At 28.0% G+C, this 20,327-nt stretch overlaps 1 protein-coding gene across 1 annotated transcript in view; it reads right to left on the bottom strand.

The window, feature by feature from the left end:
• Positions 1 to 20,327, bottom strand: part of LOC101234443 (membralin) — a 43,169-nt gene that overhangs the window by 1,897 nt on the left and 20,945 nt on the right. The window contains exons 5-9 of the mRNA XM_065801214.1: positions 18,764 to 18,886; positions 18,579 to 18,679; positions 3,918 to 3,975; positions 3,468 to 3,551; positions 3,203 to 3,335 (exon numbers count right to left, since the gene is read on the bottom strand). Coding sequence (XP_065657286.1) covers positions 3,203 to 3,335; positions 3,468 to 3,551; positions 3,918 to 3,975; positions 18,579 to 18,679; positions 18,764 to 18,886 — 499 coding nt within the window. The remainder of the gene's footprint in view (positions 1 to 3,202; positions 3,336 to 3,467; positions 3,552 to 3,917; positions 3,976 to 18,578; positions 18,680 to 18,763; positions 18,887 to 20,327) is intronic.

Raw genomic sequence — 20,327 nt, 5'->3', positions numbered from 1 at the left:
TGATATTCCTAATTATGGTAATATATGCTAATTATGGTAACATATGCTAATTATGGCAATATTGTTGATGTTCCTATTTTGATGAACTCCTAGTTAGTCCTTTACTTTATGCTTAAATTATCTGATCCGATGGCGACCAAAAAATAATACAGATAGAGTATTAATACTAGATTTAAAGATATTTTTAACCAATTACATGAAATTAATAGTAAATAAAAAGAATTTATGACACTTGATGGGTAGAATGAAAATTTTTTAATGAATTAATAATCGCCTGCTATCTGGCTTATTTTAATCTCGGAACAAACAAATAGCATAAATATAACGTAGTAATAATCTTTTCTGACCATTTTCCCCTTCTTTGATAGACTCCAGACTCCCTCTTTTTGATAGACTCCAGACTCCCTCTCTTTGATAGACTCTAGACTAACCAAAACATTTTATGTATCAAACTCAAGATGACACAGTCTATGTATTGGTCGTATAAAATTTTTTTTGCCAATTTTAATTTTTGCAACTCTCCATTTTTACTTTCAAATACTTTTGTAACTCTGCCTAGCGGCCAATTTCCTAAGGGTGTATCTAGTGAAATTACTAATAAAATATAATTTGACCTTTTTCTTGATACCATTTATATCGTTTTTTGATAAAGAAGGAAGCCATTCTTGCATCCACCTTGAAATGATATATTGATTCACCCAAAAATGACAAATGAATTGCTGGTAGAGCTATCAATTATTGCACAATGAGAGCAATTTTTGAACTTTGACAATTACTTATAAATCAATGTATCCATCTGTTTATTCAGTCAGTTTTTTCCAATGTAATACTTATTTATATACAGAAATTGATTTACGTCAGTACATTATGCAAAATTTGTCAATACAATATTCTTTTTAATTTCAATCCTAGCTGAAGTTTAGAATTCCTCTAACTAGTAAATCCTATATATTAATTGTTGTTGGTATGTATGCCATAGTAGCATGAGCTTTTTGTCGTTCATATTAGCATGAGTTCTTTGTATAACTGAATTCCTATCTTTTCATCAAGTACAGAAACTATTGTATCACTCATGTAAGTTGCTTCAAGAACAGCTCTTGAAGCGTTTGTGTCCATACTTTCTTGCATGCTCTTGTATTACAAGTTGTGTCATGAAAGGTAAGGAGCTGATGCCAAATAATAGCTGATTAAACTGGAACACATCAGATTCTGCAGTTGGAATCAGATTTCTCCATAAAATTTGTTCATCATAAAATGTGCATCTTTATATATTCTGATTTTTAAATACATTTCTGCTATATCAAAGGAAAAACTGTCACAAGGCCTTGCTGAAGTTTTGGACTTTGATCAATATTATTTGATTTACCATTGTATTTTACAGATCTATTAAACGCAACTCTGACTTTTATAGTTGATTTATTGACTAGAGAATTAGAAAGTGTGGTAAGTACCAACCATCACCTAGATTTTACTTATCAATTTTCTCCAAACATTCTTTTAACCCTTCACTTTCCCTTTTTTTATTATGATGTTAGAATCTACTATCTCCGTTTTTCATGGCAGTAATTTTGTAAAGTAGGTTTAGGTCCATGTTTAGGAGTTTTATGTTTCTAAGATATCTCCATTTTTTTAACATTTTTGCTGAATTAACTGCTTTTAAGTTTCCAGTTACATTTTTCGCTCTAAAAGCTTGAATTTTAATAGTCATTTTTACATTCAATAACTTTAACTGGAATTCCACTGGGATTGTTCCAAGCAAATAAATTTTTATGTTTCTCATACTGACAGTTACCTTTTCTGTTTTCATAATTTATGATTATATTTATTGGATGAATAAATGTACTGTTTTTGCAAACAGTATTTTTATTCACCCAATGTATTTTCTTTTTTTTATACATTGTCAAGTACAAATTTCTTTCAGGAGGTTGATTAAGACAAATTTCCTTCAGGAGGTTCATCAATGTTTCTATAGCTGATATTTAAAAATTCACTTCATTAACTGTAAACTTTTTGAGAGATTCAGCATTTTCTTTTAATCTGTTGTCATATACCCAACACTTATATCTTATTAACATAATTTCTGGAACTTTTTTTTGTAGTTTAATATTTCACCACCAAATTCTTCAGTTCTTTTTGCTTCTTTTAAATTTATTACTGCTACATCAAACAAGTTGGAAAATATTTCTACATCTTTTGGTTGATTTTCCCTCATACATGGTTTTAGTTGTTTCTATAGATTTTTGCAGTTTTTTCATTAAAATTACTTACTTCATTTTTCATTGCTCCTTTGCCATTATCATGTTCTTCTTCATTACGTTCAGACTTATTGTTCCTTTTTTGAGTTAAGCATAGATAATATACTTGATCTTCCATTACAAGGTTAACTTTTTGATCCATCCTGTGTTATTTCAAACAAAAATTTTAAATTCCATCGTGCAATATCCATCTATTCACATGTTCCATTGCTTCAGTAAATTTGTCATTTGTTTTTTCTAATTCTTCATTGAGTTTTTCTACATTTTCTTTTGATTCTAAAAACTTGTATTTACTTGACAAATCAACCATTAAAGATATTTGATGGTTAAAATAATTCTTTTATTAATGGTACTTTTAACTTTAATTAAATTTAAAACATCAAAAGCCAACAAAGAATGTTATAAAGGTTTTAAGTAAAAAATAAAAATTAAAAGTAAAATGAATGTTTTAACGAAAAGTTAAGAACTTTTCATGAAAACATAATGGAATTTTCATTAAATTTTTTTTTTTTTTTTTTATAGAAAAAGTTTAAAAAGTTTGGGAAAAAAAAAAATACTTTTTTTGATGTTTTATTCTATTGTTTGTCACAAAAAATTTAAGATTTTAAATTATTATTTAGCTCAAAATATTTTAAATACTCAGTTCAGCATTTTAAATATTCATTTTACTAAAAATGAATGAACCATCACTTAAAGACAAATCCACCCCCTTCCTCCTCCTCCAAAGTTGTTTTTAGCAATCTTTAAAATTACTAGATAATTAAAATTTAGTAAAATATAGCTTATAAATAATCAATTAAATCAGTTTATTAATATATAGTGAATATTTTCAAATAATTCAATTTAAAAAAATAGTGAAAAAGTAAAAAAAATAAAACTTTAGCTAATAAAGAAAAAGAAGATTTAAAAATTTCTATTTACAAGTAACATAAGAATTTAAACCATACCGAAGCCAATATTTTTGTGAAATGACTGTATGACAACAAATTGTATCAAACTGGTCAACAGTCCAAACCATTAATATAATATAAAAGGTTATGGATGTATCATGGAAGAATTCTGCCATTATAGTTTCTAATCCTATCATGTGAATAAATAAAACCAATAAGAAAAAAAAAAAAGTAGCAATTTATTTAGACAAAAATAAATATTTTATATGAAGAGCAAAAAGTTAATAAAGTTTAAATAAACTATAAGATTTAAAACACCTACCCACAAGTGATAAAATAACAGCCATAAGAGGTGCTAAAGGAAATATTATTAGAGCATTCATGTTCATCACTTGTAGCATGTTCACTAGAATCAATAAGAAAATCTCATATTAAATTACTTTATACAGTTTTTTAAAAAGTAAATAAAATAAAATAATTGCAGTAGCAGTGTAAAGATTCAGCAACTCTGTAATGTCCTTTATAAAAAAGAAGTGTTGAACTCCCACCAACTTCTTCTTGGTAGTAAAACACTCAACTTGCTTCTCCCTACAACAGCTTTGTTTGTCAAAGATAATGTTTAGAAGTTATAGGGTTAACAAAGGATTGTAACAACACTTTAGTAATAATTAAAACAAATAAAAAAATGAGCAGCCTTCTCAACTGTAGTAGCCCCTTTGGCTATGGAAAGATAAAGAGGGAAAAAAAAATTCAAAAAAAAATTAAATCATACCAATAAAGTAAAACACCTGCTGATGACAGTATCGAAGCAACATTGATATGGCAATAGTCTAATAAAATGAATTTTGATTATAGAATATTTAATATATATTTTTAAATTAAAAGCGATTATTATTTAAAAAATTATATTTAAAATAATTTTACTATATGTAAGAAAAATACGAATCTTAGTGATCATTACTTTAGAACAAATGTTTTTTGCTACAGTCAATACTTTAGCAAAAAACATTTGTTTTAATGACTGTTATACTCATGCCAAGCCTTTATTAGATATTAAAACTTTGAATATATATGAGTTTAATATATATATATAGCCCTTTTTTGAAACAAACTTGAGTAAATTTTGCATTGATTTTTGCAGACCATTTTTAAGGAACAAAATAGTTTTTAATATTTTCTCACTTTTTTTATTCAACAATGCAAACACAATTTTTTTTCAACAAAAATTTGAAGAATTCATTTTTATAATTGATGATATATTAATAGATATGTTTATCCGTAGATGCTTAAATGATGAAGTTACAGTTAAAGTATTAATGGGTACATTTTCAGTATTATGAATTAATTTGTCATACATTTCTTAAAAAAAAGCCAATCATCATTTATAAGGAATGCTATTAAACTTAGCTTTTATATATAGAAATTTCTTTTTCTCTTTATTTACATTATTAATTTTATTTTACAAAGGTTTCACTGTAACAACATAAACACAAGGTCAGTGAGAAATTTCCAACTTCAGACACTTTCAGGTTGGCAGTAAGCTCGGCATTGATGAATATCGACTCTAATTCTGAGGGCTGATGTATGTATGTATGCATGTATGTATGTATGTATGTATGTATGTATGTATGTATGTATGTATGTATGTAAACAAATTATTATTTTAGATTTTACTGCACAAAAAATGACATTTTTTAAACTAAAAAAAGTACATTTTTTTAATAAAATGATTATTGTTTTAAACTGAAAAAAGTACATTTTTTTAATAAAATGATTATTGTTTTGAAATTGTATACCATTCATTTGAGACCCAACATGAAATACATTAAAAAACCTTTTTTGTTGATTATATATCCAACCCATTTTTTAAACCTACTATTATTTTATTTTATAAAAAACAAAAAGTTAGCCAAAAGTTTCAGTTATTTGTATACGAACATATTTTTTCTTTGGATTTTCTTATAATAGATAAGGAGCTTTGTTCTCTCAATAACATGTACAAGAAAAGTTTCATATAATATTTATTAGTTAAAACTAATTTTACATGAAGTTATTTTGAACTAGGCTTAAATTTTTTAAACTGCAAGTCAGTCACAATGTATGTATATATGTATAATGATTATTAAACTGCAAGTCAGTCACAATGTATGTATATATGTATAATGATTATTAAACTGCAAGTCAGTCACAATTATAATCAATGAAAAATAATAAAAACAAAAAGTTTTATTTTTTTTGGATGATCAATTAGACCAATATACATAGAAAAGTTAATAAAAACAGATCTATTACTCAATATTGTATTCTGGACTTTTTTGACGGGGAAAACTTTATGTCTTATTGATATGAGTACAAACCTGATTGTGAAACCACAATCAGCATGAATTGTTTTCACATTGAGGAAATAAACACACAATTACTGTTTTATTAATTTTTGACTTCAAAATATTACATTTTTTTTGTTATGAGTAAGTTACGATTATTACAAAGTGATTCAACTTAAAACTTTTTCATCACAAAGATTTCATCAAACTAAAAGACAAAGAGTCCTTTTATATATTTCTTGTTTATCTGGTTATTTGTTTAGAATCATAAACAAGTAGACCTACCTTACTTTTTAAAAGTCCTCATTATTATCTTGGATCCTTTATAACCCTAAATTATTTTCAAATCATTATTTAGTAAAATACGGTTATAAATCACAAACCAATGCATAAAATCATGGAATAATTTACTACTTCATCTTAAATCATGTTTTTTTTGCTTATTTGTTGGAGAGATACTGTTTGTAGAATATTGGGCTCACTATGGATTATTATCATTATCATTGCAAATGTTATTATCTATTATTATTATTATTAATACATGCGATGTAAATACTTTTAAACTATTATTTAATTGTTATTACTTATTATTATTAATTAATATTTAGCTTTGATATGCATCAATATTATTCTCATTGTTATTATTACTTCTATTATTACTATTATAATTTGTACATCTAATAGTACAAATGTTGTTATAACTATTAATATAATTGTTAATTTTGCTTTAATATTAATTATGATTGGTATTATTATCCGATTAGTGTTTATTTTAATTTTTGTATTCATACTTTTTTTAAGAAAATATATATATTTATCACATCCTGTAAAAACCATATGTAACATGACCAAAAAGTCTGTTGTTGCCCTTTCGAGGGAACAAAAGTATATACTCTTGGGTACCTAAAACATAAAAAATTTAAATCTTCTACTAAAATTCAAACCAGAAATTTCATTTTAAATTTGATGAATAAAATTATTTCTTTTTTAAATATTTGACGAATGTATGTGCCTCTCTCAACCTAAACTATGAATCATACAAATGGTTTCATTAATGTAAAAGAAAAGCAATAGGATTCAATCAAGATTTTGTTAACATAACCTTGTTCTAGGTTTTCTCATTCTGTTAATTACCAAATGATTTCATAAGGCACCTGTGCAGCATTAAAACAAAAAAAACTTAATACAAGTTTTTTTTCCTTCTTACTAAATATGAAATATTGGATATAAACAATTGAATAATTTTATTAACTGTTCAGATATCAAATAGTAATATCCAGTCAAGATGTCTAACTAACTAACTTATCTAGGACAAAATCAACAAAAATTAAATAATAAATAAATATGAAAGGTACTTATGACTAAGGTCATGCGGTTAAACAAACTGAACCCTTCTTTCAGTGAAAACCGAAACAAAAAAACCAAATTGAACCGATCTAACTATTTAAAATAAAATAAAAACCGAATCGTAACTGAAAAAAATGTTAAAAACCGATCTAAAATTTTGAGATGTCAAAAAAATTATTTAATATCAAATATTATCAAAAATTATTAAATAATATTTAATTGTTATTTAATTTAAGAAATTTCAAATCACATAAAAACAAATTAAAATGGGGAACAACGTAAACATAATAAAATAGTCCGCAAACAGCTTGCCATGAAATTAGAACAAATGTTGCGGACCACATGGAGTAAAACTTTTTGAGAGTTAGTCTTGTAAAATGTAAGTATAGTATAAACTTTTTCTAAAAAGCTGCATTTTTTTACTTATTTATTTCTAATATTGTTTATAATATTTACCTTATAATATCATTATTTTGAAAACCTTGTTTTCTAAACTGTTTTCATTGTATAAATAATAAAACTGATATAATCAAAATAAATTGTTCTTTAAATATTATTAATGCCTTTAGGAGCATGCAAGACGTAAAATAATTTGCATTGTAACTAATAAAGATCTAAAAATAATAAAATAAATAAATAACTAAAGATCTAAAAAATAATTAAAATACTTTTTAAGGATTTTGAAAAACTCTTAAGTTAAATTTGTTTATGTTGTTATCTGATATTATACTTTTTCAAAATTAATTTTTTATTTATGTTTATTTATTTATGTTTATTATATGGTTTGGTTGTCTCACTAATCATTTTTATTTTATTCACATTAAAGATGGCGAAAGAAAGTGATATTTGGAAAATCTTTTAAAAGTCAAGTAAATTTGAAGTCAAATGTAAAATTTGCTTGAAATCTTACAAAATAAACTGTGGCAGTACTTCAACAATAACCAGCCACGCCAAAACTAAACTTGAAGCATCTGGGAAAGAACATGTTTTGAAAACTACAGAGATATTTAATAAACAAAAATTTAAAGAAAAAGAGACAAAAACAACTACAACTGAAAGTTGCATTATAAAAAACCAAAAATATGGGTTAAATGATTCAAAGCAATTAAAGTTTGACTTAGATTTAACAAAATTTATTTGCAAGTTTAGTCTACCTTTTTTGAAATTTTAGACAATTAAGGAGCACAAGAGTTTATTGGTGAAGTAAATTGCAAATTTACTGTAAAATCTGCATCAACATTTAGACGTCAAAAACTACCTATGTTGTATGAAAAGGTAAAGGAGGGGTAGCAAATAGAGTTTCTCAAAGATTTTTCAGAAGTAACTGGAGCTAGTTTTACAACAGATCTCTAGACAAGTCAAAACAATGATTCCTACATGAGTCTTACAATTCACTACATTAGTTCAGACTTTAATTTTGTAAGTTTTCTCATTGCTTGCGCACCATTTACTAGTAGACACACTGGGGTTGCTATTGCAGTAAACCTGGACACTTTTATTGCTAATTTAAACTTAAATGAAGAAGTCCATTGAGCTTGCGTTAATGACAATGGCAGCAACATTGTTTTAGCTGCTAAAGAAAGTGATGAAATTAATTCAGAATTGCGCTGCAATGATCACACAATCCAGCTAGTTATTCTTAAAGCAATCAAAAATTCAATTGAACTTTCTAAAGCAATAAAAAACTGTACAAATTTAGTATCACACATACATAGAAGTGTACTCTCTACAACCAAGCTTCAAGATGCTTGTGAAGAACTTGGAATTAAGCCCAGGAAATTGATTGTTCCAAGTACAACACGATGGAGTTCTGATTACATGTGCATAAAGTTAGTCAAAAGTCAAGTTAAGTCAAAGATGCAATCAAAAGACTTGCAAAAACCAATGATGAGTTTGAAAGGTCATGTCCCTCAGATGATCAATGGAAGACATTAGAAAACAGCATTCCATTTCTTGAAAAAAATTTTCAGTAATCTTATTAGCCAATAAAAGACCAACAATTCAAGATGTGATATCTGAATTATATTCCTTGCACCAAGAGCTTCTTTCTGATCAACATCTCAAACACAATCCAACAAGAACATTTATAAAAATGCTGATTTGTGAACTGCAGGAAAGATATCCTCTTAATAGTGCTGAGCAGATGATTAATTGTTTTGCAAATTTTTTAGACCCACATTACCTGCATTTGATTGAATATAAAAAATGTGATGAAATAAAAGAAGCAATAGACTCAGGAAAAAGAGAAAAAAAATATGAAAAAGCTTTAATGAGTAGCAGCAAAACAGACAATGAAAGTAATGAAAATGTTAAAATTAATCATCACAAACTGCTTAGAAAAAGACTGAAACAAGATATTTCAGCATGCAGTGCTTCAACGATGACTAAATTGGGTTTAGAAATTGATCATTATTTAGCAGCCGAAACAGCTGAAGAAACAACAAATATTTTAGAGTGGTGAAAAATTATGAAGTTGCAGTACCCAATTTTATCAAACTATGCACAAAAATATCTTTTTATACCAGCAACTTCTGCAAATTCGGAGAGGGTTTTTTCTACTGCCGGTAATGTTGTCACTGCCAGCCAAACTTTTTTGGCGGTTGAAAATGTTGAAAAAATTGTTTATATAAAAGAAAATATTAAAACAATAAAAATTTATTTTTAGTTTTCTTTGGTATTTTTAAAAATATGTAATTCTAAATTTATTAAATAAATGACCTCTAATAACCAATCAAAAAAAATTAAAATCAAACCGAAAAAAACAGAAGCGTTACTTTTCTTTTTAAAACCAAATCGAAAAAACTGAACCAAAAAAAACCTTAACTGCGTGGCCTTACTTGTGATTCTTAAATAAAAAAAAATTATTTTAAAATTATAAAAAAAATATTCTAATTGCAAAAAAGTAAAAAATCTAAAGAATAACTGCAATATTTTAAATTTCAATTCGCTTGCAAATGGGTAGAAAAGCAGTGTCAGAGAGCATCAAACAGCAAATTATTGGACTGGTCAAATCAAAGAATCATAACAACATTGAAATTAGTAAACTTATTGTTGTTTCTGAATTTTGCGTGCAAAAAACAGTGAAAACCTAGGAGCTAATAGGTAACGTTGACATGCCTCATTTTGGAAGACCACTGAAGCTTAGTGACCGTGACAAAAGTAGCATATTCAGAACCAGTAGAAAAAATCCTAGGCTCAGCAACAAAAACCTAGCTCAAATATTCAACTGATCCTTTTTAATCGAAATGTAAGCAAAGAACATATTAGAAGAACATTAGCAAAAAAAGGTACTGGGTCTTACATTGCAATAAGTAAGCCTATCCTGTTAATCATGGACTGGTGCAAAAGACAAAAATGGTGCAAAGAACGTGTGCATTTTCAAGTTGTAAACCGCAAAGGAAGAATATACGTTAAGAAATTTGCAACTGAGAAATATAGCGAGCGCTATTTACAAGCAAGACGACAAGGTGGTAAGGCTTAGTAGGCATATGGGGATGTTTTTCCCACATAGGCCCTGGTTTTTATGACCTGTATAATGACCGTATCAACCAATATACCAACAAAAACATCAACAAGGCAATTGTACAGCAGACAATTGCCTTGTTATGAAGCATGTGAAGCAACTTCTGAATGAGTACTGATGAAAAGTGCCACATAAGATGCGCATGAAATTGGTTAAATAATGCAGAGACGAGTTCTTTTTTGCTATCGAGCCAAAGGAGGATACTTTGAATACTAAATTTTTTTTTAATTTTTATTGTTCTAAGACTTAATTTGATTAAACTTTTATACAACTCATTTTATAATTAAGTAATTTTTTTTTTTTTTTTTGAATTCTTTTTTTTAACGATCTTATCTTATTAATGTTTATAAATTGTTCTTTTAAAAATAAACAAAATTAAACTCATTTTCCTGATTTTTATTAGTTAAAAAAACCCTGTAAAGTTTGATTAAAATTACCATCTTGATTATATATATATATACATATATATATATATATATATATATATATATATATATATATATATATATATATATATTATAAATATAAATATATATATAAATATATATATATATATAAATATATATATATATAAATATATATATAAATATATATATATATATAAATATATATATATATATATATAAATATATATATACATATATATATATATATATATATATATATATATATATATATATATATATATATATATATATATATATATATATATATATATATATATATATATATATACATATATATATACATTTATAAATTTTCTTATTTTTTTAACATCTTTGCTTCCAGCAAGGCTGCAAGCAACCACTAATTAAAGTTGGAAGTTATTGGAAGATAAAAGATGAAGATTGTATAGCAATAAAACGATTGACAGACAACTTAAAAAGAAAGCGAATTCCAAAGAGCTGATGTTCAAGGTAAAAACTAGAGGAATAAGAGTTTTTGGAGCACTTAGGAACAGTCACAAAAAAAGGATGAGACTGAATTGAATGATGAGTAACACAAGAATGAATTTTAGTAAAAGGCACAAGAGGCGCTAGCTGTTTAGAGCAGTACCTATTATAGTACTAGTAGAAAAGAAAAAGAAAAGCAATATTACGATGTGATAATGGTTGGAGGTTGGCTGCAAGAGCAGGTCCACCTATGTTCAAAATGCATTTTTACACCTTATCTAAAAGAGAAAGGACATCATTTGAAGATCTGTCCCAGATATGGCAACAGTATTCTATACAAGGCCAGATTTGAGATTTATAGAGATAGAGAATAGAATCCTGAGTAAGAAAGTGTCAAGCTCGATAAAGAGATGTAACCTTAGCAGATGCTAATTTTGCAACGGATTTGATATACGGTTTCCAAGAAAGATCAGAACTAAGAGTTAATCCTAGAAGGGTAGATGACTCATTAAGTACATTACCGTTCATAAATATAGGAAGATCTAAATTATTGGGAGAACAACTTGCTGAAAAAATTGAGTTTTATCTAAATTAAAGTTCAACAGCCATTGTGAACCCTATGCTGTAGTAGAAGTGAGACCCTTTTCCAGCTCAAAAGCCCCTTCCAAGCAATCAGAGAGTGTTGGCGTCTTATCATGACGAGAATAAATGGTAGTACCATCAGCAAACAATGCCACCTTAGATGTGAGAATATCTGGAAGATTGTTTATGTAAATTAGAAAGAGTATAGGGCCAAAGATTCAACCTTTAGGAACCCCCGAAGTTACAGAATAAGAAGAAGAATGCTGTCCATTGAGGACAACTTTTATACTACGATTGGAAAGGATTCAATAATCTTAAAAATGTTACCAGATACACCATAAGAAGAAAGCTTATGGAGAAGACCAGCATGCCAAACTTTATCAAAAGCTTTAGAAATGTCAAGAGCAATGGCCTAAACCTCTCCACCTATATCTTATGCATGATAAAACCTATCGGTTACTACTGCTAGCAAATCAGCTGTAGAATGAGAAGATCAAAATCCATATTGATGATCAGAAAGTAGGTTATTAGATTCAAGATAAGAGATTAAATGTTTGTTCATTAAAGATTTAAAAACCTTGATTTTGATAGGAAGAACACTGATAAGACGGTAGTTAAACAAATAAGAGAACTCTCTAGAATTTTTGAAAATAGGGATAACAGATGCCGCTTTCCAGCAGGCTGGAAAACAAGACTCTGATAAGCACTTGTTGAATAGTTTTGAAAGTATAGACAACAGCTTCAAAGAACACTTCTGCAAGACTATAACAGGTATGTTGTCCGGGCCACAAGCTGTAAAGGAGTCTAAGCAGGAAATCACTTTAGATACAGAAGCTGAAGTGATACAAATCTCAAGCAATGGATCAACCTGTTTGACAGCTATATTAGGCAGAACACAACTAATGGAATCAAGAGATGATATTGATGAAAAGATCTTAGCAAACAACTCAGCTTTGTCTTTAGGAGAGGTGACAAAGTCCGAACCATAAAAGAGAGGTGGAATTACAGATTTGCCTTTATTATTGATACTATTAAAGACTCTCCAGAAGTCACGAGAGCCTAATTTTTGTGATGAAATACGAGATTTCATGACCTGAGAATAGCGGGCTTTGGCATTAGACAAAACCTTTTTACAATGGTTTCTAGCAGTAATAAACAGACATCTGTTTTCTGGAGAATTGTTTTACTGTAGATATGGAAGTAAGTCGAGAGGGAACAAAAGATTCCATGCCAGCCTGAATCCACGAAGTTATGTAAAAAGCACATTTGTCAACAAGAAGACAAAAGATTTCTACCTAAGGGCCATCATGAAGAAATTCACGGAAAGAGTCCCAGTCAGCTTTAAGGTTGTTGTAAGAGGTACGACGATAAGAGGATTCAGATGATCAAGAAGAATGAGATAATAGTATTAGAGAGATCAAACCATGATCAGAAGCACCTAAGGGTGAATGTGGAGAAACTGAGCACTGACTAGGATCAGAAACAAGACATAAGTCAAGTAGAGAAGGTAAATGATTCGGGTTTTCTGTAAAGCGAGTTGGAAAGTTGACTATTTGAGTTAGGGATTGAGCAAGGCAAAAGTTGCGGACTTTAATGCCTGCAGAATCACTGACACTAGAGCCAAGCTATTCAGTGTGATGAGCATTAAAGTCACCAACAACAACAATATTATCTGATGGATAAAGATAGAGAGCGTGGTCAATTTGATTAGAAATAACATCAAAAAGAGTGCAGTTTTGAGATGAAGAAGAGCGATATATAGAACAAAGAGACAGACGATAGAGTGAAGTGGTGCTAAACGAAAGTACATAAAAGAACAGTCTTTGGATTCAAACCTAGTTTCCCGACAAATGGGTGATTTCTTACGAATGTAAATGCCCAGGCCAAGCATGTGACTATTGGATTCTTTGCAAATTAAAGGAAGATAACCATCAACACTAAGATCACAAGATGAGACAGCTGAACTCAAATTAGTCTCACAAAGAGCAAGTAGGTCTGGTGAACTTTGCAAGAAATAAGACTCAACAGAAGAAAAGTTACTTTGAGGACCATGAATATTAGTGAATGATAGGTTTAGAGAACTTGGCGATGATGATGTTTTTTCGTGTTTTATAGTTTTTGGTACTTTATTTATTTTTAAATTCGTTAAAGAACTTGACTCAAAGTATAGATAGTACTCAGTACACTGTTTAATAGCCCAAACAATTGCCTCATTACTATTAATAAACCTTAAGCCGTAACAAAGGGCTCCAAATGTGGCCTTGACAATGCACACCAAAAGTACAAACAGGGACACCATCCTGCGCAACATGGCACTGTTAATACTTTGATATTTTTCAGCTGTTGATGGAGTCAGCCTCTCTGAGAGCTACCACAGAGTTTGGGAAACCTGACTACCAGCTGGCCTCAGAACCATAAAACTGAGTTTTAGAGCTGTACCCTCATTAGGAGATAATAGAATGAGTTGCCTAGTCATAAAAACAGAGACACAAGCAAAACCCATGCATAGAGTCAAGAAGATCCAGCATTCAACATCCTAAATTGGAAACAATGTATTAAAAATACATCTGCGCCGGCCTAATAGATGAAGAAGGGGTGCGAGGCTGGTCAACATATAAAATCTGTTTACCCTTTAAGTCTTCTCCTAGGAAGCCTTAAAGGCCTACAAAACAGTAGCCGGATGCATTTAACATCTGCCCAAGATGAGTATTTTTATCAAGACACTATCTCTAGCCTTTACTCAACCAAGAACCCCAAGGCAGAGGGTGTTATAAGTTGGAGTTGGCATCTCCTAGCCTTTGACTAAAAAGACGTATCCTACAAGGCAGCAGGACATGAAGCAGATTGTACTGGGTTACACGTTACCAGTAGCAGGATAACCTGACCTAACAGTAGACATTAGACATATTACAATACATATATATATATATAAATTTTTAAATATTATAATACATATATATACCTGACAGTAGACATACATATATATATATAAATATATAAATTTTTGGCGATTTTTTTAAACATATTTATTCAATTAATATATATATATATATATATATATATATATATATATATATATATATATATATATATATATGCATATATATATATATATATATATTAATATATATATATATATTAATATATATATATATATATATATATATATATATATATATATATATATATATATAATATATATATATATATATATATATATATATATATATATATATATATATATATATATATATATATATATATATATATATATATATATATATATAGATATATATTATATATATATAAAGTATGTATATATATATATATGTTTGGTGATTTTTTTAATATATTAATTCAATTAATATATATATATTTATATATATATTTATTTATTTATATATATATATACATATATATATATATATATTTATATATATATATACTTATATATATATATATATATATATATATATATATATATATATATATATATATATATATACTACTGTGATCAAAAAGTAAGGTGAATTTTTAATTTAAACTTCCCGCCAAGGAATATTATTTAAGCGTTATGCAACGTTTGCGTGAAGCTATTTGCAAAAAGAGACCGGTATTATGGGCCAATAACTCTTGGATTTTGCACCACGATAATGCGCCTTTGCACACAGCACTGGTTCTTTGTGAGTTTTTCGCCAAAAACTCTACCCATGTTGCTCCACAACCACCGTATTCGCCCGACTTAGCACCGTGTGACTTCTGGCTGTTCCCAAAGCTCAAGAGACCACTCCGGGGAAATCGTTTTGAGTCCATTGAAGAGATCCAACATGAATCGGCACGCGCATTGAAGGCTATCCCTACCGAGGACTTTTCGGCATGCTTCGAAGACTGGAAAAAACGTTGGCAAAAGTGCATTGGGGCCGAGGGGGATTATTTTGAGGGGGACGATACAGATTTGGAAGAATAAATAAAGATTTTTCATTTTATAAAATAATTCACCTTACTTTTTGATCACAGTAGTATATATATATATATATATATATATATATATATATATATATATATATATATATATATATATATATATATATAAAGTATAAAAAGTTCTATATATAAAGTATAAAAACTCTAAAAAGTTAAAAATATACTTAAAGTAAGTTTAGTTTCATGCTTTTAAAAGACAATTCTTTGACAATTTTTAAATCTTAATGATGATAGCTTCTTATTTACAAAAACTCACTAACCACTAATAACATTGAATTGTTTTACTTTTTATTTTTTATGTTGTTTTTAATAACATTCTTTTTAACTTATTTCAATTTCTTTTGTTCTTGATAACTTTATTTTCCATTTTGTTGAGTGGATGATAATCATGAAAACCCAGAAAACTAACATTATTAATTCTATAACAACACAAACTGGAACACTTTGCTTCTTTTTTTTTTTCAACCTAATATGTGCTCACTTAAACTAATATGTGGTCACTTGACTTTCAATATCCATTAGATATTTCTGATTTAAAACTTTTTTTATATCTTTTTTCTCCTTTTTATTTCTTTGTGTTTTAAAGATGATTGGGATTCTTTCAGTAATTTTAAATTTAACAATCGTTGGATCAGTGTCTTCCTTTTCTCAACTGAAAAAGATGATTCATTTAGAAATTCAAGAATTCAGGCAGGCATGATAGGTTTACTTTTGCAGTTTCTAACCATCAATTGTTAGGGTAACCATCATTTGTCAGGGTAAGTTTTCAAAATTATAAAACCTTTTCTCTTTAGTAATAACAAAAAAGTTATTCTTAACATTTACTGTAATCTCAAGAAACGCTATCTTGTGTAACTAGTGTCCGACAAAAAAAAAAGCTTAGGTAAACTCTCAAAAAATTACAACAAAAAAGAATGACAATCAAATATTCTTTACAATATATATATATTTCAATACTATTTCAGGAAGAAATAAATCTAATTAATAATTAATTTTAATAGTTTTTATTTTTCAATAGTTTCTTTAATATTCTAGAAATATCTTTGGGCAAACTACAACCACATGTTTACGTCATTTTATTATTTGTCAATTAGAGCTTGACATGTTGAATTCCGGACAAATTTTTGGCGAGTTGTGAAAAAAAAAACTTATTGTGAGTGAAAACGTAATCCTAAATTACCTTTCTTGCTTCAATTGTCGCTTTTTCTATCAAAGCACCCAAGTCGAACAATGCGCCAGACAACTCAAAAAAAGATAAGAAATCAACTCAATGAGTATGAAAAGGGCCAAATTGTGGCATGGCATGAAAGTGGATACACTGACCATGAAATTGGAAAAAAATTGAATCGATGGTGCACTACAATTCAAAGACTTTTGTTCAAGTATTATTTGACGGGAAGTTTTAAACGCAAAGAAGGGAGCGGAAGAAGGCGTAAAACAACTGCCAGAGAGGACAGATTAATTATAAGAGAGGTTCGAAAGAATAGAAAGATAACAGCGGCTGAAATAAAGAGAAATTTTAAACTGGATGTGGACGAACGGATAGACAATAGAATGGATCCTTCTTCGAAGGATCCATTCTATTGGGAAATTTAAACCTTACTGGAGCGTTAATAAACCATTTATTTCTGAAAGTAACCAAAAAAAAGAATTCAATGGGCAAAGCAATATCAGAATTGGACAATCAAACAATGGAAAAATGTTTTATGGAGTGATGAGTCACCATTTTGTTTGCGCTTCAGTGGACGGTCGCGTGTTTGGCGGATACATAATGAACGTTACGATCCATTAGTAACACAGCCAATAGTAAAGCACGATAAAAAAGTGAATGTATGGGGATGTTTTACTTCATCGGGTGTTGGTCGTTTGTATAGAATTCCTGGTATTATGGACAGTAAATTGTACATACAAATCTTAATTCATCAACTGATACCTATTGCAAATGAGCTCTTTAAAGATAAAAGTTGGGTCTTTCAGCAAGATAATGACCCGAAACATACGGCAAACAATGTGAAAAATTATTTGAAAAACAAAAAATTAGTGGTTCTTTCTTGGCCAGCTCAAAGTCCTGGTCTGAACCCTATCGAGAATCTCTGGAGTATATTGGATCATGGAATCAAGACAAGAGCTCCAAAAAATGAAGAAGAGTTGTTTCAAATTCTTCAAAATCAATGGAAGAACATTTCTGAGAAACTCTTACATCCACTTGTTGAGAGTATGCCTCGTCGGTGCAAGGCAGTGATCAAAAGCCATGGCTTCACCACAAAGTATTAGTTTGGTCTATTTCGTTATTTCAATAAAAATTCTCAAATTTTCGTCATTTTTTTCTTGTTTTTTATCTATCTAAGAATCAATGCACCAAATAAATTTTTTTTTTTTTTTTTTCTATATCAGTTGTAGAAATTTAGTTGAGTTCTCTTGCATGTCTATCTAAGCTTTTTTTTTGTCAGACACTGTACATTTTTAGTTTAATTAAAAATTTATAATTACTAAAATTTAATAACTTTGTACAATTTTGAATACTCTGGCAATATATCTAATATGTAATTTGTTTTAGAAAAAAGAAGATATAGGACAGAAGGTCCTCCTATTTAATTTAAATAAATAAATAAATAAATAAATATATATATATATATATATATATATATATATATATATATATATATATATATATATATATATATATATATATATATATATATATATATATATATATATATATATATATATATATATATATATATATATATATATATAACAAATGAGAAAATGCCACCTACAAACAAAAACATAAGAACAAATGAAATTAGATAAGATCCTTTTCCAATACTGGAAGGAACAAATTTATAGTTTTCACCAGTCACCACATTCACCATATAACCTTAAAAGAAATCATTTTTTTAAATCATTTAAATTTTAAAGCTAGTGTAGATTTAAAAAAATCATTAAAAAGAATAGCTCTTACCAAGATTATTATCAGTATCTGCAATCCTTTTAATACTGTTCATAAGAATATTGTCATAACCCAAAAAATATTTCAGTAAGAATCTATTAAAATTGCTACCAAAACACTTGTCGTTGTTTGGATCTGACAAAAAAAAAAAAAGCAAAAACTCGAGACATTAAAGCAACCAAACATGAAAAAAATTTGAAAAAGTAATAAATAATAATGCTGAATTAAGTTTTAAGATCAAAGTTTTTTTGTGCACTGGCATCAAATTTCAAATGGAGAAGACTATATATATACATACATATATATATATATATATATATATATTATATATATATATATATATATATATATATATATATATATATATATATATATATATATATATATATATATATATATTATATATGTATATATATATATATATATATATATATATATATATATATATATATATATATATATATATATATTATATATATATATATATATACATATATAATATATATATATATATATATATATATATATATATATATATATATATATATATATATATATATATACATATATAATATATATATATATATTATATATATATATATATTTTATATATATATATATTATATATATATATATGTATATGTATATATAATATACACATCTTGCAAATTTTCATTTTCGACCATAAGTCACCAAATTAAAAAAAAATAGCCAACGTTAATACTGAAACCATATTTGAAGAAAATTTTGCAAGTAATAGCAGTAGCTTAGAAGAACTCCTTTCCAGTGGTAAAATGGCTATGAAATAAAATATGGTATTCTAGACTTGCTGCCACATCAGATTGCTACAGAGTTAGCAGTCGTGCAACAGCAGAAATAGTTAATGCAGAACTGCAGGACATGGGTTTGTTAAATGAATCAAACACTTTGGATAGAAAAAAGGTAGAACGGGAAAAATTCAAATTTGAGGAAACAAAAGTTAAGGCTTTAAATGAAAACAAAATGGTTTTGAAGTAATTGGATTTGATGGAAGAATCGAGAAAACTTCAACCAAGATTGGTTCAGTCAGAGAAGAGCTCTATGTTCTTGTTAGTTATCTGCTAGGCCAATACATTGACCATGTAACTCCGGTTACATGGTCAATGTAACCAGAATTACATTGGGAACAGTGGAGTAATTAAACGAATTGAATTGTTTATTGAATGACCATTACAGTGGTTAATTTGCTTATTGCATTTGAATGAACTGCCTTTTTGACATATATTTTCTGAAAAAGATGGTCCAAGCAGTGGACCAACAAATCTTTGCGGTCCAATAGGAAAACAGCTACTTGAGGACTTGACTAAAAGACCAACTATTGATTTTCTTCCTATTCAGGGAAATTTGGAATTGATTTCTCAAGGATTAGTAGCAGAATTAAGTGAAAACCAACCTTATCTATACGAAATAAGTCATGCCATTTCTTCCGGACATGTTTCTTAATTGCTTCAGCATCGTTCTCCTGGGCGAATGCACAATGAGTATTGCATTTATATGTTTCGACTGTCGATCCTGATGCGGCATTAGCTGATTTCGA

This window comes from Hydra vulgaris, chromosome 07, assembly GCF_038396675.1.
Source record: "Hydra vulgaris chromosome 07, alternate assembly HydraT2T_AEP".
In the NCBI taxonomy this organism is placed as follows: Eukaryota; Metazoa; Cnidaria; class Hydrozoa; order Anthoathecata; family Hydridae; genus Hydra; species Hydra vulgaris.
The sequence above is the reverse complement of the archived record's forward strand: the minus strand, read 5'-3'. Positions and strand labels throughout refer to the sequence as shown.